The 20,467-nt window shown below is 40.4% G+C and overlaps 3 protein-coding genes across 6 annotated transcripts in view; 1 reads left to right on the plus strand and 2 right to left on the minus strand.

Annotated features, from left to right (window-relative positions):
* LOC109894704 (transcriptional repressor protein YY1) lies at positions 1 to 5,703 on the minus strand. The gene is made up of 5 exons (XM_020488385.2): positions 5,082 to 5,703; positions 3,805 to 3,967; positions 2,049 to 2,109; positions 1,657 to 1,815; positions 1 to 1,457 (listed from the first exon to the last, which is right to left on the minus strand). Exons 1-5 carry the CDS (start codon positions 5,581 to 5,583, stop codon positions 1,275 to 1,277), a joined length of 1,068 nt encoding a protein of 355 aa, XP_020343974.1. The 5' UTR covers positions 5,584 to 5,703; the 3' UTR covers positions 1 to 1,274.
* Positions 5,704 to 6,869: 1,166 nt separating this feature from the next.
* On the plus strand, positions 6,870 to 18,274 carry degs2 (delta(4)-desaturase, sphingolipid 2). The gene is made up of 3 exons (XM_020488386.2): positions 6,870 to 7,054; positions 14,902 to 15,644; positions 16,498 to 18,274. The coding sequence occupies exons 1-3, from the start codon at positions 6,973 to 6,975 to the stop codon at positions 16,639 to 16,641; spliced, it is 969 nt and encodes a 322-aa protein (XP_020343975.1). The 5' UTR covers positions 6,870 to 6,972; the 3' UTR covers positions 16,642 to 18,274.
* The window catches only part of LOC109894706 (ena/VASP-like protein), a 57,853-nt gene continuing 54,788 nt past the window's right edge, over positions 17,403 to 20,467 (minus strand). For 3 of the 4 annotated variants that reach the window (XM_031829223.1, XM_031829222.1, XM_020488391.2), the window contains 3 exons: positions 20,322 to 20,379; positions 20,177 to 20,234; positions 18,926 to 19,211 (listed from right to left, as the gene is read on the minus strand). In XM_031829223.1, the coding sequence (XP_031685083.1) occupies positions 19,174 to 19,211; positions 20,177 to 20,234; positions 20,322 to 20,379 (154 nt within the window). In that variant the 3' untranslated portion in view covers positions 18,926 to 19,173. Of the gene's footprint in view, positions 19,212 to 20,176; positions 20,235 to 20,321; positions 20,380 to 20,467 lie in introns of all 4 variants that reach the window. The other variant, XM_020488390.2, reaches the window with a different exon arrangement.

Here is a 20,467-nt window from a genome sequence, read left to right on the forward strand (position 1 = left end):
TTGATTGTAAAACATTGAATAGAGTTGGATTTTTATTTTGAAATATAGGGTCCAGTCAATACTTGTTAACTTGATTGTCTTTAGGAAATTAACTATATACTGGTGGGGATATTTGATTTCATTTCCATATCTGCTGTACAGAATTTCCATTAAACTACTTGAATGACATGACCAAGCACAAAGGGATGGACATCGGAATAAAGAGCAAAAATCCACACGGACCATTCACCTGTAAATACCGGTCATATATTTTAAACATGTTACAAGTTCCTATCAACCATTTTATTAAAATGTTGGTACCAATTTTGAACAGTCCCTACCAATGGTAAATGTCACATTCAAAATGACTTTAATCAGTTACAACCGTTAACACTACATAAAATAGGAATTCTGAAACAAAATTCTAATAAGTGCTTGCTAATGGGCAGGTTTGTATTGGCAACTTATTGGGGGAGGTACATTTTAGCAAAAAGGTAATGCAGCCTGTACAATACATTCTAATGATGCAACTGAGCACCACTTCTGGTTGTATTGTGTGTTCCAACTAAACAAGGAATCTTGATGGACATGACACGATGTGCTGCTCTCTGGCCGTGCAGGGGGGGGGGGGGGGGGGGGGGTAGAAATAGTTTGAATCAGTTAACACTATTTAAATCACATTGCTATTATCTACACAATTCCAATATAGCTGTACGTTTCAATTATACAAAATTAATCTAAAGAATACCCCCCCCCCCCCAAAGAAACAAGGGGAAAAGCAGGGCGGTATAATAAACAGCAAATTCTCCAAGGAGGGTTACCACAGATTTCTCAGGGAAAACACATAACACAGCTCAGCCAGAGAAGAAGAAAGAGTGTACAACATGCACACTTAGAAAAAGGTACAAAATTAAAAAGCAATTACTTCGCTATGCTGATGGAGAATAACTTGAAATGTCAATTCTTTGTCTTTGGGTGCTGCAGTATAAATAACTTTTCTTTTCAAGTGCAGGTCCCCCCAAAAAAAATCACCATCTTCACAAGGAGAAAACGTTATGCTTTTCCTTGGGGATCGTGCCAAGATGAAAGTGGTGGTGGTGGGGGGGGGTAAAGCGTCTTTAGAGTTTGTCATTTTCATCTCTGTACATATCAAAAAGTCAGTAAGGTCATTCTCTCAAAACATTTCCCTAGAAACAATACAAAGGGGATTTCATATCTCTTAGGGGATGTGACGCTTCTGCCCTGGTGAAGATATGGGGGGGGAGGGGGGTGGGGGGTAGTTGGTTGGTTCACGGTCACTGATTGTTTTTAGCTTTAGCGTGTGTGAGGATGTGAGACTTGAGGTTGGTGGATTGGGCAAACTTCTTGTTGCAGCCGTCAAACGGACAGACGTAGGGTCGGTCTCCAGTGTGAATCCGCACGTGCGTGCGTAAGTTAAAGTCCAGGGAGAACCGCTTTCCGCAGCCCTCAAATGTGCACTGGAAGAAAGAGAGTAGACTTTATTACAAGGCTGCATTGCTGGTTGACAATCTGGGCCCCTATGGGTGTATGGTCATAAACGTGCCACGTAGGCCGTTAAGCTGGAAGTGTTGTGATTCAAACTAAATGTATACAGTGAAATTGTAGAAGTAGATCTCTCATTAAGAAGCCATTTTGAAGTGGCTGGGGGAAACATACTTGGAAAGGCTTCTCGCCGGTATGAACCAGTTGATGCCTCTTCAGTTTGGAGCTTTCGACAAAGGCCTTTCCACATTCGGCGCAGACGTGAACACGTGGTCCGTGGGTGTGCAGGTGCTTCCTCATTGCAGAGTTATCCCTGAACATTTTACTGCATCCCTGCAGGGGCAAAAGGTAGCAATTAATCACAGTGTAACTTCAGAAATAACATAACCAAATTGATCCACATCAGAGCATCTAAAAATATAATAAGCTATAGCCACCCACAGAGCATAGCGGTTAGTTGACTACCATTATTCACCCAAACACCTGTGCTAGTCATACCATTGTGTTCTAGTGGCTGTCTTGCCATTCTCTCTCTAATACCAGTTAAACTAGTAGAGCACACGTACTTTGTGAGGGCAAGCTATCGTCCTGGGAGAGTCGTCCTCCTTGATTTTCCGTGGCTTCATCCTGCAAGAGATGACAGATCGTGGTCCACTGTAGATCAGTTGGATGAGTATGGCGCTTGTAAGACCAGATTAGTGGGTTTGATTCCCGGGACCACCCTTACGTAAAATGTATGCATGACTAAGTCGTTTTGGATAAAAGTGTCTGCTAAATGGCATAAATTATACACTATGTATAAAATCGAGCACGCAGGCATGCAACCTCCATATACAAACGTTTGGCTGAAATAGCCAAATCCACTAATTTGAAGGGGTGTCCACATACTTTTGTATATAGTGAAAACGTGCGTCTGTATGTCTCATATCAATGCAGACGGAGTACTCCTTTTACTTTATTGTCCTAGGTTGAAGTGAAGTGTCCTGGAGTAAGGAATGTTTTGGGGGGGGACTTTCAAGCTGTACTAAAGCGCATTTGGGAACGCATTCTTTCCATACCTGCGGAGTTCAACGGGAAACAGTTCTAAAAGTACATTGGGACGCAACAGAAAAAACTATTTAAATATATGCCTTCCACAACGATAAGACCCACTAATCATTTAATTATATTACCTAAATAATTATTTATCCTGCTTTCTGTCTATGAAAACCGCATTTTTGTTACAAATTTAACCACAAACCCACGTGCTAGTGATTATCCAGCTAATGTTTTATATTTCAAGTTTAGCCAACTTATTTGCTAACAGGGCAGAACAGTTGGATTGTTATGAACACACCCTTCTATCCATCTCCAACTGTTTGAACAGCATGTTAGCCTGTCCACTTTGTTAAGATGTTGAAATCAATTCTCTGAATGAGAAGGAGTTGCCAATTCCTTATATAAAATGGTGTTTTCTGCTTACTGCACATTTATAAAACACATACTAGACCGCTAGTATAAAAGTCTGTGGCTAAAATGCTGCTAGCGGTAACCCCAAAGTCACGCACGACAAACTGAGCACACATTTTCCAGAATCAATGTTAATTGATACTCCCGTTTTAGAAATAACAGCTCAAATTGTGCACAGAGCAGACAATTCATGAAAAGGATATAGGTAGCAAGGGTAACTTCTCTATTACTGTTAAATAATGTCTCAATGTGTTTCAATGTCCATATATGTCTGATTTTGTTGGACCAAACCTCAAATGCAAATAGCGAGTTGAAACCTCTTGTTGGAGAGGAAGATCTCTCATCTTTGTTGTGAGTGGCAGGGGGAGGGGCTTAAAGGTTGGGGGAGGGGTTTGGTGTGTGTGTAAACAGAGAGGAGGCCAAGCCAGAGGTTTCACTCTTGCCAAAATTTCTATGGACTTATTATGGACCTAAGCTTGTTGCTTGCCTTCTCGCCTTTGGGACAACGACTCCCATTGTTAAGGAGGAGACATGAGCACCTTGACATACACAGATCTCTGGTGTAAATAGGAAGGTGCACACAGTACAGACAAAGCGAAGGAGATGAGACCAAAAAGACAACATGAGAACAAGCGGACAAACTCATTAAAAAGTATTATTACGATACAGGGATTTGGAATATCACACAAACACACATGGGACAGTTTTATGCAATAATATTGAGATTATCCAACAGTTTTATGCTAAAATAGTGCAGTGATTGGTCAAATTTGCAAGCCTTTTCATTATATGCTGGGAATAGTCGACGTTGCTACATTTTTTGAGATGGCTGAATCCTGGAGTGACTGACTAATGAACATTTCTGTAACTCACCTAGCGAACTCTGCCAGCTGTTTGGGGTCTGACAGGTCGATGCCTGGAATGCCTCCAGGCGGGAGCTTCTTCCCTGTCATGTACTCCGAGTAATCGGGAGGAGAATTATCCCCAATGACATGCTCCTCTACCATAGTGTCATGGTCAACATCCTTCTTGTCATCTGAGACGGAGGACAGGAGCAGAGTTAAAACAGACGCACAGGTATACGTTTTGTGATGTCTGACCCAAATTTTCCATTAGAATATCAATCAACAAAGAATATGACACCATTTCAACCATGCTGCACATCCACCAGGAAAATATATGAAGGCTGTGGCACTTAATTGTGTTAATGCTGTTGGTGAACAGCTGAACATAAAGTGAATGTACATTTAGGCTAATTCCATTTGAAGGGCCCTATGTTTTAAAGAATGTGTGGAATAGCCGTAGATCTTTATTAAAAAAAATGTTTTTATGCGATCTTGGTACTCCCCACTCTAGTTGCTACTGAAATCCATCGTTAATCGTTGAGTTAGCTAATTTAGTAAACTAGCTAAATAACAGGTCAACAAACGTAGCCATTTAATACCAATTCTAGTCGCTAAATTGAAAGACTAGTCGCCACTCAACGCCATAGTAAATAGTTGAGTTTAGTCGGCTACAGACTGTCAGTATAGCTAAACAAATTAGCAAGCTAGCTAACGTTTACTGTCTGACGAAAGCCAATCTAAGGGTGCATCAAAAATGCACCAATGTAAAATTTGCTTTAAAAAAAATGTAGTGATTAAAATATCAAACTATTGAGATGCCATTCTTGTAACTCTTCCCCACGATTAGAAAGCTAACTAGCAGTAGCACATCCCACACAGTCTTGTGTGACATATCTTGCTAGTCGCTACCTTCCTTCCCCCCCAGCTCTTGACGAGGAGCTTCGAGCCGAGGCCCTGTGCTGAACTGCGCCACAGCGGCCTACTCCGGGGCCAGCAGCAGCGCACTCGTTCCCACCCGCCGCCATCTTTCCCCGGACAAATCAACGCCATTTTTTCGGTCCGCCATACTGGTCCAGGGGAACATGGCGGCGCCCATCAACACATAAAACATGGCTTCCCATAAAAACAAAAAAATACATTTCAAATACACCGTAAGCAATTCGGACGTGAAAAACAGTGCAGAATTCTACTGAAATTAGCCAGAGGCCAGCGTCCGTACGAGGCCTTGTACCAGGGAATGCACAGTGAGAACAATGCAGGTGGCAAGCTTGCAAGAACACACTTTCGACAGAACTCGAAACTTACCCGATGCCCACATCGTCACCGAAAACTCTCCTTCCAAAGTCTTTATCTGGACTTGTTTCTGTTCCCATTTTCTACCACTGGACTCCGGTGCACCCAAGTAGTTCTTTTTATTTCTCTTCCCGCTTCCCCCCTTCTTCGTCCGACCCGAGCTCTTCCCAGCGACAGTCACCAGAGTCTGTTCGATGTATTCCTCTTCGGCGGCAGGGACTGGGACAGGTATAAGAATTTGGTCCTCGTAATCATCGTCCCCGTGCATGTCCGAATCATCTTCACCAACCACCTCTTCTCGAGTTTGCACCAATATTACCTCCTGATGATGGTGATGCATTGAGTGTGGATCATCTGAGTCGAGGGGCTGTAAAGCGATCATAGGCTGTTCATCGTCGTCCTCTCCAACAACTGTTGTCTCGATTGTCTCCACTTCGATCTCATGGAGTTCCACTATTTCTGACGGCATCTCCGAGCCGTCCGTTTCGATGTACAGGGTATCACCTGATGCCATATTGAAAACCCTAAACTCCTCACAGTTATGTTTTCTATAGCAGTTCCCCCCCTCTACGCTGCCTTCCTCCTTCTTCGACAACAAACTCCACTCTGTTCTACTCCCGTCGCCACTACGCTTTGGCTACATAGTCTCGCGAGACTTCATGGGTTACAGACATATGCCGCGTTCTTATCATGTCGAAAACTCGGAATTTATGACTGGCTAACTTAGGAGGTAGGATCTCGAGTTTCTAAATTGGGAGGCAACAGAATCAATCAATATGACTACGCAAATGACTTCGGTTCATTTGAACTTAAGGGTCCCGAGTTTCTGACATGAAGGGAACATTGCATTAGATCGGGTTCCCCTGCTCAGACGTTGCATGCATCGTCAACCAATTGTTGCGTGCGACGTCATCGATTGACAGATTGCTATAACATATGTGGTTAGCTGATATTTAAAATACCTATCCAGGCGTTGTAAGATCTGGCAAGCATCAGCAACTCCTGGGTAGAGGAGCGCGCCCATTTACAGCTTGTACGACATTGCAGATGATCAGCGCAGGTGAATGCCGATTGACTGATGTACAATCACCTTGCATCATAAATAACTACTATTATTTGTAGATCAGTCAGTCATTCAACATTTATCCACTATGCATCATATACACAAACAAATTGACATCGAATATAGTTTAATTTATTGTCACAATATCGATAAGGCTCCTTAACAGCTTCTACCCCCAAGCCATAAGACTGCTGAACAATTATTCAAACGGACACCGGACTATTTACATTGACAACCCCCCCCCCCCCCCCCTCCATTTGTTTTGTACACTGCTGCTACTCGCTGTTTATTATCTATGCATAGTCACTTCACCCCTACCTGTACACCCCCCCCACCCCACCCCACATTGACTCGATACCGGTACCCACTGTATATCGTTATTGCTATTTTATTGTGTTACTTTATATCATTTTTTACTTTATTTGGTAAATATTTTCTTAACTCTTTATTGAACTGTACTGTTGGTTAAGGGCTTGTTCGAAAGCATTTCACGGTGAGGTCTACACATGTATTCGGCGCATGTGACAAATAAAGTTTGATTTGATTTGATGTATTGGGGTTGTTTATGTGTTTGTGCAATAAAGGATTCGTGAAAATGTATTACAATCCACTCATGCATCTTGTTGAGATTAATTTACAAAGTGTAAGTTATGCAACAATATTATGTTATATCTATAATTATTTCAACTAGAAACACCCAATAATTACTATCGGCTGGGGAGGAGCTTTTTTGGTCGCACACCTTTCACCTTTACGGTTGAGAGGGTGTGTTTGTAAAGTAGTGTGTGTAGGTGAGGCACGCATTGCCACTGCGCTCCCGCGGGTATCAAGAGCATCGAAATGGATAAGACAGGTGAACGGGGAGACTTTGAATGGGTCTACAATGATCAGCCTCATACTTCACGAAGAAAAGAAATATTAGGTAAGCTGTTGCCTTAAAACGTAAACGAAATAACTACGGTTTAAAGTAAAGTTGTACTGCTAATACAAAGTTCTTGTCTTCTTTTAAAATCGTATCCGGTTTTACCTGTTTTCAAATGAATAGCTTACGTCTTACCTGTCAGAAATGTCGCAACCATTTCTACAGACATCCTGGTTTGATTCCAGGCTGTATAACAACCGGCCATGATTGGGAGTCCCATAGGGCGGCGCACAATTGGCCCAGCGTCGTCTGGGTTTGGCCAGTGTATGCCGTCATTGTACATAAGAATTTGATCTTAACTGACTTGCCTAGTTAAATAAAGGTTACACAACCACTCATGCAGTGAAACTGGAGTTTAACACCCTAGCAGCATATGATTTATTGGAGTAGCCCAACTCATTCACCATGATGTACTGCAGAGATAGTCTACAGTACTAGGCTATTTGCCAATGCTGAAACTTAAGGGAATATGGACTCCTATTTTCTTTTCACAAGACAAAGCAGCCTACTAGATTTGCAAAACAAAACCACCTGTCCTACTTTTAGTTTCTTATGTTTTCATATTGTAATATTATATTGTGTAATAAAAACAGCTTACACAATAGAGGTGTTTGTGAATACAAGCACAATGAAACCAAGTGAATGCCAGTATTGTCATTATGATACTTGAAAAATCAAAGCTGACAGTGATCAACAGTGGATCTCTTTCTTAAGACCCTAAATAAATAAAGTTATATAAAATGGAGTGAATGGAATGGCATCAAACACATGGAAATCATGTTTAATGTATTTGATACTATTCTGCTCTAGCCATTAATACAGCTGTTTTGCCCAATTAAGATGCAACTAACCTCCTGTGATGTAAACTGATCCCCTGTTTGATCTTTTTGACATGTAGAACAATGGGCAGCATGGTGATAATAACAGGTGCAGCTGACTAAGCCCATTGACTTTGCTAGGTAACAAGACACATTCCCCTCTAATGGCCCAATGTCAAAGACTGATGCAAAGGATAGCATGATAGTAGTCACCAACCATTAAGTCATATGGTAATTAGTAATTATATTTATATTTGTTCAATCCAGAATTCAGATGGTATGCTCTATCATTATACAACAGCTGTAATGCCCACACTGTGGTAATGTTGAAGGCACCACAAATCTGGCTTTTCAAGAGGGTCATTCCATGTCATTTGAGCAAGCCATGACATCCCACATCTCAGATTGTTCTGAAATTGTTTCTGTATTTAGAAAGAGATAGGATTAGCATTCCTGCAACATTATTTAGTTGAAATATAATTTGATATCTGACAAATTAAGGTAATTGATTCCACCCAAATTAGCAATTTTTTACTTCTATGATTCATATAATATTCAATCAATATATCAATATACCTTACATCCGATTTGGATCAAACTTCTTTTCTAACAATGAGTAAGACGAGACATGAGTAATTCAAATAAATTGTAAAAGTTAGCATTTGAAACATTGGCCAAGAACCAAAGCATATGTTGTTATCATACCAAGTCGATAGACTACAAGGTAAGGAAACCAACCGCAATTTTGTAATTTAGGTCAACTATCTCTTTAACATGGTGGGGGGGGGGTCTTCAAACTTTTTGCACCTAATAGCAGGAACAGAACTGTGTCTTGGTTGGAATCTGGATGCAGGATGGGACTTAACCTCAATGACTCACTACTTTGAACAGAGAGAAAAACATCACCCAATACCCACTGGGAATACATTATCCATACTACTGTACTTGTCAGAGGGGGGGGGATACTAATATTATCTGTTTCTAACAACATAAATGATTTCAGTACAATCTGAGATGGCGGGTGTCAATTCTCTTTCTTGTTCTTTTTGAGGTGGAACGATACCCAATACATACTTTTATTCTAGTGTCTTATTGGTCTAATATATGAGCAATCAACATTTTCTCGAGCTCATCCTTGAAGTCATCTAACTTAAACACATGTTTTTTGCAATGATTCATATGTGTATTTAATAAAGGGGCGTGTTCCCCTTTATCGTTCCATTGAATGAAAATACCAAATCGTGATCCGTTGCTTGGTTCCTAAATTATTAAAAGCTTTTGTTTTTATGATACCCTGTGCTGTCCAGCAGGACTGTAGACTGAGGAAATTAGGCTCACAATGAGAGAGGTGGCCAGCCGGCTGGTGGTGGTATTGTATCTTCGCCAGGGTGTTTTGGCTCCTTCACGCCATACTGTTACGTACATACGTACATTCATAGACGTACTTTTCTGTTTCATGAAATTATTTTGTTTATCGATCAACCTCTCATTTGGGTATTTATTGAAATTTTGCTTGTCTAATGCTTTCAAGTATTTTGAAAAGTCATGTTTTTAAATTTAATCAATTAAGTTTACTTCCAAATCTGGGCCCGGTTTCCCAATAGTGATTTAAGGCTAAAGAGTGTTGTTTTTTTAACAATGCGTCTTTCCTGCAATGGTCGACGATGTAACGTGCGTTTCCCAATACACTACGCAGAGAAAACGGTCGCTACGTTGGAGCGTGTGATACTGATAGGATCGAAAGAAAGGGAACTTTGCTCTCGGATAAGCTTTCTTCATTCAAATCTTACCTCAACATTAGAATTCTTTCACAATACTGACTACAGATCTGCTCCTAGACAAATATTACCACCAACGGCTGCAAATATTGACAAGGCATATTCTAATGCTTACCCAACAAAATGCCTAAAATCACCGATTTAGCACATCATGTTTGGCTACACATTGACATTATAGCCTAAAAGCAGCAAAATAGAACTCAATTGATTGAACATGAAATATTTTTAAATATGATTAAAATAGGCCTATATAGCCTACAGTTTATATTTTTATGCAGTAATCTCGGTTTTCATTTTAATCACATTTTTATTTGTTGCTTGTTTATCAATATTACCCATATACTGTACTGTATATGCACTGAGTGTACAAAACATTATGAACACCTGCTCTCTCCATGACACAGACCAGGTGAATCCAGGTGAAATCTATGATCCCCTGATGTCCCCTGTTAAATCCACTTCAATCAGTGTAGATGAAGGGGAAGAGACAGGTTAAAGAATGATTTTTAAGCCTTCAGACAATTGAGACATAGATTGTGTATGTGTGCCATTCAGAGGGTGGATGGATAACAGCAGAATTGTGCCTTTGAACAGGGTATGGTAGTAGGTGCCAGGTGCACTGGTTTGTGTCTGGCAAGAACTGCAACGCTGTTGGGTTTTTCATGCTCAACAGTTTGGTCCACAACCCAAAGGGCATCCAGCCAACTTCACACAACTGTGGGAAGCATTGGAGTCGACATGGGCCAGCATCCCTGTGGAATGTCCATGCCCCGACGTATTGAGGCTGTTCTGAGGGCGAAAGGGGTGCAAACTTTTATACAATTGTATTGCAGTAAAGAAATACATTAGTTTTGCCCCAACATTATGAATTGCCATATACTGTAATACACTTTTAGAGAATAGCTCAGCTAGACAGTGGTAAAGGGTGTATTTTGCATTTAAAACAAATCACAGGTGGTTAGTTGTAGGGTCATTGGACCAATGAGTGCAGGAAATGTAAAAGTTGCCGTCACATCATCAAAAGGGCTTCTGAGAACCTGTTCACCCAAAAGTTGTGAATGATTTGATTTCCCAGGCATGAAATAGTGGACAAATAATATAAATTGTAAATTGGCAAATGGAAGGGAGAACTGTAGGTAGGTGAGACTATGGGTTTACTATGACATGTACAGTGTCTTCAGAAAGTATTCACACCCCTTGACTTTTGTCACATTTAGTTGTGTTACATCCTGAATTTAAAATTGATTAAAAGTAGATTTTGTGTCACTGATCTACACACAATAATGTCAAAGTGGAATCATGTTTTTAGATATTTTTTACAAATGTTATAATAATTTTTGAATGACTACCCCATCTCTGTACCCCACACATACAATTATCTGTAATGTCCCTCAGTCGAGCAGTGAATTTCAAGCACAGATTCAACTACAAAGACCAGGGAGGTTTTCCAATGCCTCGCAAAGAAGGGCACCTATTGGTGAAGTTATTAATGACACTTTGGATGGTGCATCAATACACCCTGTCACTACAAAGATACAGGAGTCCTTCCTAACTCAGTTGACCAACAGGAACGAAACGCTCAGGGACTTCACCATGAGGCCAATGGTGACTTTAAAACCAGTTAGAACTATTATGAGTTTAATGACTGTGATAAAAGAACTGAGGATGGATCAACACTATTGTGGTTACTCCACAATACTAACCTACATGACAGAGTGAAAAGGAAGCCTTCCAAAACACGCATCCTGTTTGCAACAAGGCACTAAAGTAAAACTTCAAAAAATGTGGCAAAGAAATTAACTTTTTGTTCTGAATTACAAAGCATTATGTTTGGGGTAAATCCAGAACAACACACCACTGAGTATCACTCTCCATATTTTCAAGCATGGTGGTGGCCTGCATCATGTTATGAGTATGCTTGTCATCGGAAAGGGAGTTGTTTTATGATGAAAATAAATGGAATAGAAGTAAGCACAGGCCAAATCCTAGAGGAAAAACTGGTTCAGTCTGCTTTCCAACAGATACTGGGAGTCCGCACAACAACCTAAAACGCAAGGCCAATTATACACTGGAGTTGCTTACCAAGATGACATTGACTGTTCCTGAGTGGCCTACTGTAGTTACCGTTTTGACTTCAAATCGTCTTGAAAATCTATGGAAAGACTGGAACATGGCTGTCTAGCAATGATCAATAACTAACTTGATAGAGCTTGAAGAATTTGTTAAAGAATAATGGGCAAATATTGTACAATCCAGGCACTTATCCAGAAAGACTCACAGCTGTGGTTACTGCCAAATGTGATTGTATCATGTATTGACTCAGGGGGTTGAATACTTACAGTTGAAGTCGGAAGTTAACATACACTTAGGTTGGAGTCATTAGAACTTGTTTTTCAACCATTCTACACATTTCTTGTTAACAAACTATCGTTTTGGCAAGTCGGTTAGGACATCTACTTTGTGCATGACACAAGTAATTTTTCCAACAATTGTTTACAGACAGATTATTTCACTTAACTCACTATCACAATTCCAGTGGGTCAGAAGTTTACATACACTAAGTTGACTGTGCCTTTAAACAGCTTGGAAAATTCCAGAAAATGTCATGGCTTTAGAAGCTTCTGATAGGCTAATTGACATCATTTGAGTCAATTGGAGGCGTACCTGTGGATGTATTTCAAGGCCTACCTTCAAACTCAGTGCCTCTTTGCTTGACATCATGGGAAAATCAAAAGAAATCAGCCAAGACCTCAGAAAAAAAACTTGTAGATCTCCACAAGTCTGGTTCATCCTTGGGAGCAATTTCCAAATGCCTGAAGGTATCACGTTCATCTGTACAAACAATAGTACGCAAGTATAAACACCATGGGACTACGCAGCCGTCATATCGCTCAGGAAGGAGACGCGTTCTGTCTCCTAGAGATGAACGTACTTTGGTGCGAAAAGTGCAAATCAGTCACAGAACAACAGCAAAGGACCCTGTGAAGATGCTGGAGGAAACAGGTACAGAAGAATCTTTATCTTCAGTAAAACAAATCCTATATCGACATCACCTGAAACGCCACTCCGCAAGGACGAAGCCACTGTTCCAAAACCGCCATAAAATAGCGAGACTACGGTTTGCAACTGCACATGGGGACAAAGATGGTACTTTTTGGAGAAATGTCCTCTGGTCTGATGAAACAAAAATAGAACTGTTTGGCCATAATGACTATCATTATGTTTGGAGGAAAAAGGGGGATGCTTGCAAGCCGAAGAACACCATCCCAACCGTGAAGCACGGGGGTGGCAGCATCATGTTGTGGGGGTGCTTTGCTGCAGGAGGGACTGGTGCACTTCACAAAATAGATGGCATCATGAGAAGGGAAAATTATGTAGATATATTGAAGCAACATCTCAAGACATCAGTCAAGAAGTTAAAACTTGGTTGCAAATGGGTCTTCCAAATGGACAATAACCCCAAGCATACTTCCAAAGGTGTGGCAAAATGGCTTAAGGACAACAAAGTCAAGGTATTGGAGTGGCCATCACAAAGCCCTGACCTCAATCCTATAGAAAATTTGTGGGCAGAACTGAAAAAGTGTGTGCGAGGGTGGAGGCCTACAAACCTGTCTCAGTTAAACCAGCTCTGTCAGGAGGAATGGGCTAAAATTCACCCAACTTATTGTGGGAAGTTTGTGGAAGACTACCCGAAACGTTTGACCCAAGTTAAACAATTTAAAGGCAATGCTACTGAATACTAATTGACCATATGTAAACTTCTGACCCACTGGGAATGTGATGAAAGAAATAAAAGCTGAAATAATTCATTTTCTCTGCTATTATTCTGACATTTCACATTCTTAAAATAAAGTGGGGATCCTAACTGACCTAAGATGGTGAATTTTTACTAGGATTAAATGACAAGAATTGTGAAACACCTTAGCCAAATACATTTAAACTCAGTTTTGTAAACTTCAGACTTCAACTGTATCTAACCAAACTATAATAGTGTTTCATTTTCAATTAATAAAAATATATACTTTTTCTACCAATTTGACTTTTAAGAATTTTGTGTAGATCTTTAAAAAAAAAAGACAATTAATTTTAATCACACTTTGTTACACAACTGTGGAAAAAAAATCAAGCCGTTTAAATACTTTCTGAAGGCACTATACTATATACTGGTTGCATTACTACCTGGTATGGCAACTGCTCGGCCTCTGACCACAAGGCACTACAGAGGGTAGTGTGTACGGCCCAGAACATCACTGAGGTCAAGCTTCCTGCCATCCAGGACCTCTATACCAGGCGGTGTCAGAGGAAGGCCCTAAAAGTGGTCAAAGACTCCAGCCACCCTAGTCATAGACTGTCCTCTCTGCTACCGCACGGCAAGCAGTACCGGAGCACCAAGTCTATGTCCAAGAGGCTTCTAAACAGCTTCTACCCCCAAGCCATAAGACCCCTGAACATCTAGTCAAATAGCTACCCAGACTATTCACATTGCCCCACCCCCCCACACTCTTTTACACCACTGCTACTCTGTTGTTATCATCTATGCATAGTCACTTGAATAACTCTACCTTCATGTACATATTACCTCAACAAACTGGTGCCCCCGCACATTGACTCTGCCCCCCTGTATATAGTCTTGCTATTGTTATTTTACTGCTGTTCTTTAATTACTTGCTACTTTTATTCTTATCCGTATTTTTTTCAAACTGCATTGTTGGTTAGGGTCTCATAAGTAAGCATTTCACTGTAAGGTCTACACGTGTTGTATTCGGCACGTGACTAATAAAATTTGATTCGGAACAGTTTGCATGCTGATGTTATGCAAATGATGTGAAAGCAATGCAGACCAAATTTGCATTAGCCAATGGGCTCGTCCAATTCTGAACAGGAGAAAATAAGTGCACGAACCAATCTGATGTCTAACCTCGAATCAACTTGTGTGAGAGAAAAAAAAAACGATATAGAAACTGTTACAATGCAGCAGAACTGACCAGGGGTCAGAATGTGTTTACTTTGAATGAGCCTCATCTTGGGGCGGCAGGGTAGCCTAGTGGTTAGAGCGTTGGACTAGTAACCGGAAGTTTGCAAGTTCAAACCCCCGAGCTGACAAGATACTAATCTGTTTTTCTGCCCCTAAACAGGCAGTTAACCCACTGTTCCTAGGCTGTCATTGAAAATACGAATTTGTTCTTACCTGACTTTCCTAGTAAAATAAAATCTTGTGACTTATTTTTCATTTTTTTTGTGTCCTCCTAAGCAAAATACCCAGAGATCAAGTCCCTGATGGGGCCTGACCCCCAGTTGAAGTGGGTGGTGACAGGGATGGTTCTCACCCAGCTTCTGGCCTGCTACATGGTCCACGACCTCCCTTGGAAGTGGGTGTTCTTCTGGTCATACGGCTTCGGCGGCTGCATCAACCACTCACTGACCCTCGCCATTCACGATATCTCCCACAACGTTGCGTTCGGCAACAAGCTGGCGCGCCTCAACCGCTGGTTTGCCATATGGGCCAACCTCCCCATTGGACTGCCCTACTCGGCCTCGTTCAAGAAGTACCACATCGACCACCACCGCTACCTGGGTGGCGACGGTCTAGATGTGGACATCCCCACGGACGCGGAGGGCTGGTTCTTTTGCACACCCCTGCGGAAGGTCCTGTGGCTCTTCCTCCAGCCATTGTTCTACGCACTGCGCCCGCTAGTGGTGAACCCCAAGCCAGTCTCCAGACTAGAGATGATGAATGCTGCTGTTCAATTTGCAGTGAACTTTGTGATATTCTACCTATGGGGGCTGAAGCCAATTGTTTACCTCATAGCTGGGTCCATTTTATGCATGGGCCTACATCCCATCTCTGGACACTTCATAGCGGAGCACTACATGTTCCTGAAGGGCCACGAGACATACTCCTACTACGGCTCACTGAACCGGATCACCTTCAACGTGGGTTACCACATGGAGCACCATGACTTCCCCAGTATACCTGGCAGTAAGCTGCCTCAGGTGAGTTGAAATCTCAAACACAGTGTTGATAGCGGACCACCATTTTTAGGTCAACTATGATTTTAGGTAAATCCAAACTGAAATCTCAATGGACTACCATGATTTTAGGTCTGATATTAAATCTCAATATTGTACCATGATTTTAGGTCAACCCCCCCCCCCCCCAAAAAAAAATGTGTACCCCTGTATGTGGCTTACTTGATCAGTGGCTAAGGGAAATGATCACTGGTTTCAGATGTCTGTCTCAAGATAATGCTCTAAACAATATCCCCAATGGGAGAGTCATCAGATAGTAGATGAGAGAGGCGTTTCAACCGCAGGATGTTGGTGGCACCTTAATTGGAGAGGACGGACTCGTGGTAATGCCCGGCGGCGGAAGTAGTAGAATAGTATCAAACACATAGTTTGAGGCCATTCCGTTCGCTCCGTTCCAGCCATTATTATGAGTCGTCCTCCCCTCAGCAGCCTCCACTGGTTTCAACTGGAAGTATTGCTAATAAGACTGGCCTGAACTTATAACTCATTAACTATTGGTGTAATGCCTGAGACAAATAGGATATTTTTACACTTTCTATCCTCTACAAACAAGCACTCTAAAGTCAACTCTTGTGGTTGTTTTTCTTTGTCCTCAGAAAATTCCAGAAAATGTGTGCATCTCCTATACATTTTTGTCAGTTGTGGGAAAGATGATTATACTCCTAAATGACAAGCCCTAGTGATATTTGCTGTTACCTAGGAATTACAATTCATTATCAACCTCAAATAATAAACTGACATGTTGCAGTCTGACATGACTTATGTTGGCTCCTCGTGCTGACAGAGTCTCCTCTAACTGATCTGTTATCTGTGCCAGGTGAAGAAGATGGCAGCAGAGTACTACGACTCCCTACCACAGCACACTTCCTGGACCCGGGTGTTGTGGGACTTTGTCTTTGATGACAGCATCGGTCCCTACACCAGGATCAAGCGGGAATATAAGCTGGGCAAGCAGGAGTAGGTCCCACATCAAAACCCTTTTCCCCAATATTCAGTGGTACTGATTGTCATAATGAAACATTGGTTTCAGACAGTGGCACTCCAGGCTCCTTTTCACCTCGTTTTATCATGTGATTTACTTGACAATAGCACACGTGGGCAGGCAAAAGACACAATGTCAATCATTAGGTTTACCGTACTGTGAGTGTGCAGAACAGTGCAGAGAATGAAACATTAAAACTTACTTTGCAGTAAGAGGAGCTGTATTTCAGTGAAGCTCTGTTTGATGCTCACCACACAAAAGTTGTTTTTAATCAAGAAAATAAATAGATAATATTGCTAACAATGTTTCTAGCAGAAATGTAATTGAATAAAAAGTTATGTTATTACATGTGTGAGGTTTCTGTGTGTAAATAGTTCTAGCATTACAGATTTATATGTAAAAGGTATTTCTTTACAAGAGCTATTTTAAGAACAAAAGCACAACTTCTATATCAGGTTTTGTATAGCCTACACTGTATGTGTACATTGTATATTTTTTTTACTATTGTAACATCTGATGGAAAATTATATATATTTTTTATTGTCATAATAATTGAAGAATGCAACACACCACTCCATACTGTAGACAGGAGACAGGTCTATGGTTTGGTTTAAATTAATTTACTTTCCGATTTTTGAAATTTAATTCAGAACTTAGTCAAAGTGAATGTCACAAACGATATTAAATCATATTTTCCCCCAATATTTTTTTTTCTCCTTTCATCACAAAAAACCTTTGAATTGATTTATGTATACTTTTAATTTATTTTGCAACTGGCTCCATTTTCACATCAAATTCAAGTTCAACCTTAAAGTAACTGTCCAGTGAAAGTCTCACTTTTAAGTTAATATTCTGTTAAATCATATCCAAATAATGCTGATGACTCATCCTACACTCGTATGTGGCCAAAGCATAAATTGGAGAAAAAAAAACCCCACGTCAAACTTGTATCTCAAACAGATCGAATAAAAAAAATGCTATTTCCTCATAGAGAATGATGTCATCCTGCCTCATTGGCTGAGCTGGCCAATCAGCGGTTTATTCGCGTGAATCTTTTTAATGATCGGCATACACCCACACCATTCTGTTAAGATACGCCCACACCATTCCAACACAGAAAAGCTGTCATTTAAGTATTTCATTCATATTGTAATTATAGGTCATGTTTCATTGAAAACTGGACAGTTACTTTAAATAGCAAGGAGGATATTCACAAAAAAACAAACCACCATTGTAAATGTACCACCATTTTGAAAACCCAATTTAAAAACAAAATGCATGGTTAATACACCGGACTAAACCATATAGACCAGGGGTGTCAAACATACGTCCCGTGAGGGGAGAGGGGTTCCGGCCCGTGAGGGGTTCCAATCCCGTGAGGGGTGAGGGGTTCCAATCCCGTGAGGGGTTCCTGCTCGTGAGGGGTGAGGGGTTCCTGCTCGTGAGGGGTGAGGGGTTCCGGCCCGTGAGGGGTGGTTTGAGTAAAAACAAAAAATATTTTTTTTGCATATTTTTTTTTTTTTAAGTGGGGGGGGACTCAATATACAAAAATGACCAAATAAAACCAAGTCAAAACTGTGTATAAATGATAATGGGGGGGGGGGGGGATTTTGACAGCAAGGAAATGTAACTAATTTTCATTGCGGCCCTCTGGACCTTGTTGAAGACTAGCGTTTGACACCTCTGATATAGACTACTGTATGGGTTTCGTAGGGGCAGCCTAGGGATCATTTGATCTATTTTGGGAATACGTAGATGGTGAATTTACAGTTGTTGGTACGTTTTTTTGAATGATCCCAAAATTACAGTGATTTTTATACACCGGGGTTGTGTTTATTAGGGCACAAAATGGAGCATATTTTTAAAAACTTTTTACAATGGAGAACGGTACTCCCTCCCCGTTTGTCAGTTTTCTTCCATTTGGGGCCCAATGAACACTGCCCTGTTACTGGTAAATAGATAAAAAGCTTTTTAAAAACTGAGGTCAGGTGACTAAAGCATAGTATGTGCCATACGTGCTGGTCAAACACCCAAGGATAAAGTAAATCATATAAAATATAAAAGGCTGATGTAATTGGGGTGCAAGTTTCCTCTAGAACCCGCCAATGAAGAACAACAGTTTTGTCTTTTGTCTCTCTCTCTCTCTCTATTTATGATGGTATGAATAATAAAATAATCACAGTTTAAAAAAACAATAATAATAAAACTCAGTAAAAAGTTAGAAAAGCAAAATATTTTCTATTGTAAGACTTAGAACAGACTGAGAGGGGGGGGGAAATGAAAAAGGTGCAAGCGTCTATCCATCCATCCTTTGTTCATTTAACCATTCTTTTCTCTCTCATTCACTTTCTTTCTCCAACTTTTTCTTCTTCTTCTTCTTCACCTTTCTGTTCTGCACAGCAGACTCAATGTTGGCACAACCTTTCTGCAGCGTCACAGAAATGTTGAGAACATTCCTTTCCAGCACACCTTCTAATCCTTCATACTCCAGCACATCCTGTTGTCCACAGATTAACATGTATGGATTCGACCAATTTCTTGTCTAATGGCTGAAAGAGAAGACAACATGGAGAAAATAGTGCCTTGTTATTGTGTGTGTGCGTGTGCAGGTGTTGGGTAGACAGAGGATGGGGGGATGCCATTATCACTGAACCTTTGTCTATTTCAAAAGGAATGGGGATTACTATGAATTAGTAAACACATCAACTGCATGCCTACCGTCCTCTTAGGACATACTTCATTAGGATATATTTGTTAATAAGGATACCTTTGTTGGTTTGATAGCTTTGTTAATTAGGATACCTTTGTTGGTTTGATAGCTTTGTTAATTAGGATAGCTTTGTTAATTAGGATACCTTTGTTAATTAGGATACCTTTGTTAATTAGGATATCTTTGTTAATTAGGAGAGCTTTGTTAATTAGGATACCTTTGTTAATTAGGAGAGCTTTGTTAATTAGGATAGCTTTGTTAATTAGGATACCTTTGTTAATTAGGATAGCTTTGTTAATTAGGATACCTTTGTTAATTAGGATACCTTTTTTAAGTAGGATAGCTTTGTTAATTAGGATACCTTTGTTAATTAGGATACCTTTGTTAATTAGGATACCTTTGTTAATTAGGATAGCTTTGTTAATTAGGATACCTTTTTTAATTAGGATACCTTTGTTAATTAGGATAGCTTTGTTAATTAGGATACCTTTTTTAAGTAGGATAGCTTTGTTAATTAGGATACCTTTGTTAATTAGGATACCTTTGTTAATTAGGATACCTTTGTTAATTAGGATAGCTTTGTTAATTAGGATACCTTTTTTAATTAGGATACCTTTGTTAATTAGGATAGCTTTGTTAATTAGGATACCTTTGTTTGACCTAACTGAAACTAAATTGGACCATAGAAAGTGTATAAAAATGAATAAGAATGACCTTCGTTGGTTTGCAGGTTAATTTCACACTGAAGCAGTATGTGCCTTTTTTGAGTAACATAACCCAATGCGTTAACACTCAGTGGCCTACCATTAATGATCTCATCTTTCACCTTCTGCAATTCACGTACAACTTCATCCAAGATTTCCTGTGGGGGTTAAAGAAAAACTTTTTACAGGTTCTGTTTCTTCCACAATACTTTTCTTCCATGAACAATTGAAGAACAGATTCATACCTGCTTCATCCTGTCGAAGTCTAGGTCTCCCTCACTAGTGCTGCCCACGGGTCGCACCCTGCAAGACCACATAAACAACAGGGATGATTTTAAATGATCGATAAATAGAAATTAGTTAGTTAGTTAGTTAGAACTTTCAGAGTAAA

Source organism: Oncorhynchus kisutch, linkage group LG7, assembly GCF_002021735.2.
Source record: "Oncorhynchus kisutch isolate 150728-3 linkage group LG7, Okis_V2, whole genome shotgun sequence".
Lineage (NCBI taxonomy): Eukaryota > Metazoa > Chordata > Actinopteri > Salmoniformes > Salmonidae > Oncorhynchus > Oncorhynchus kisutch.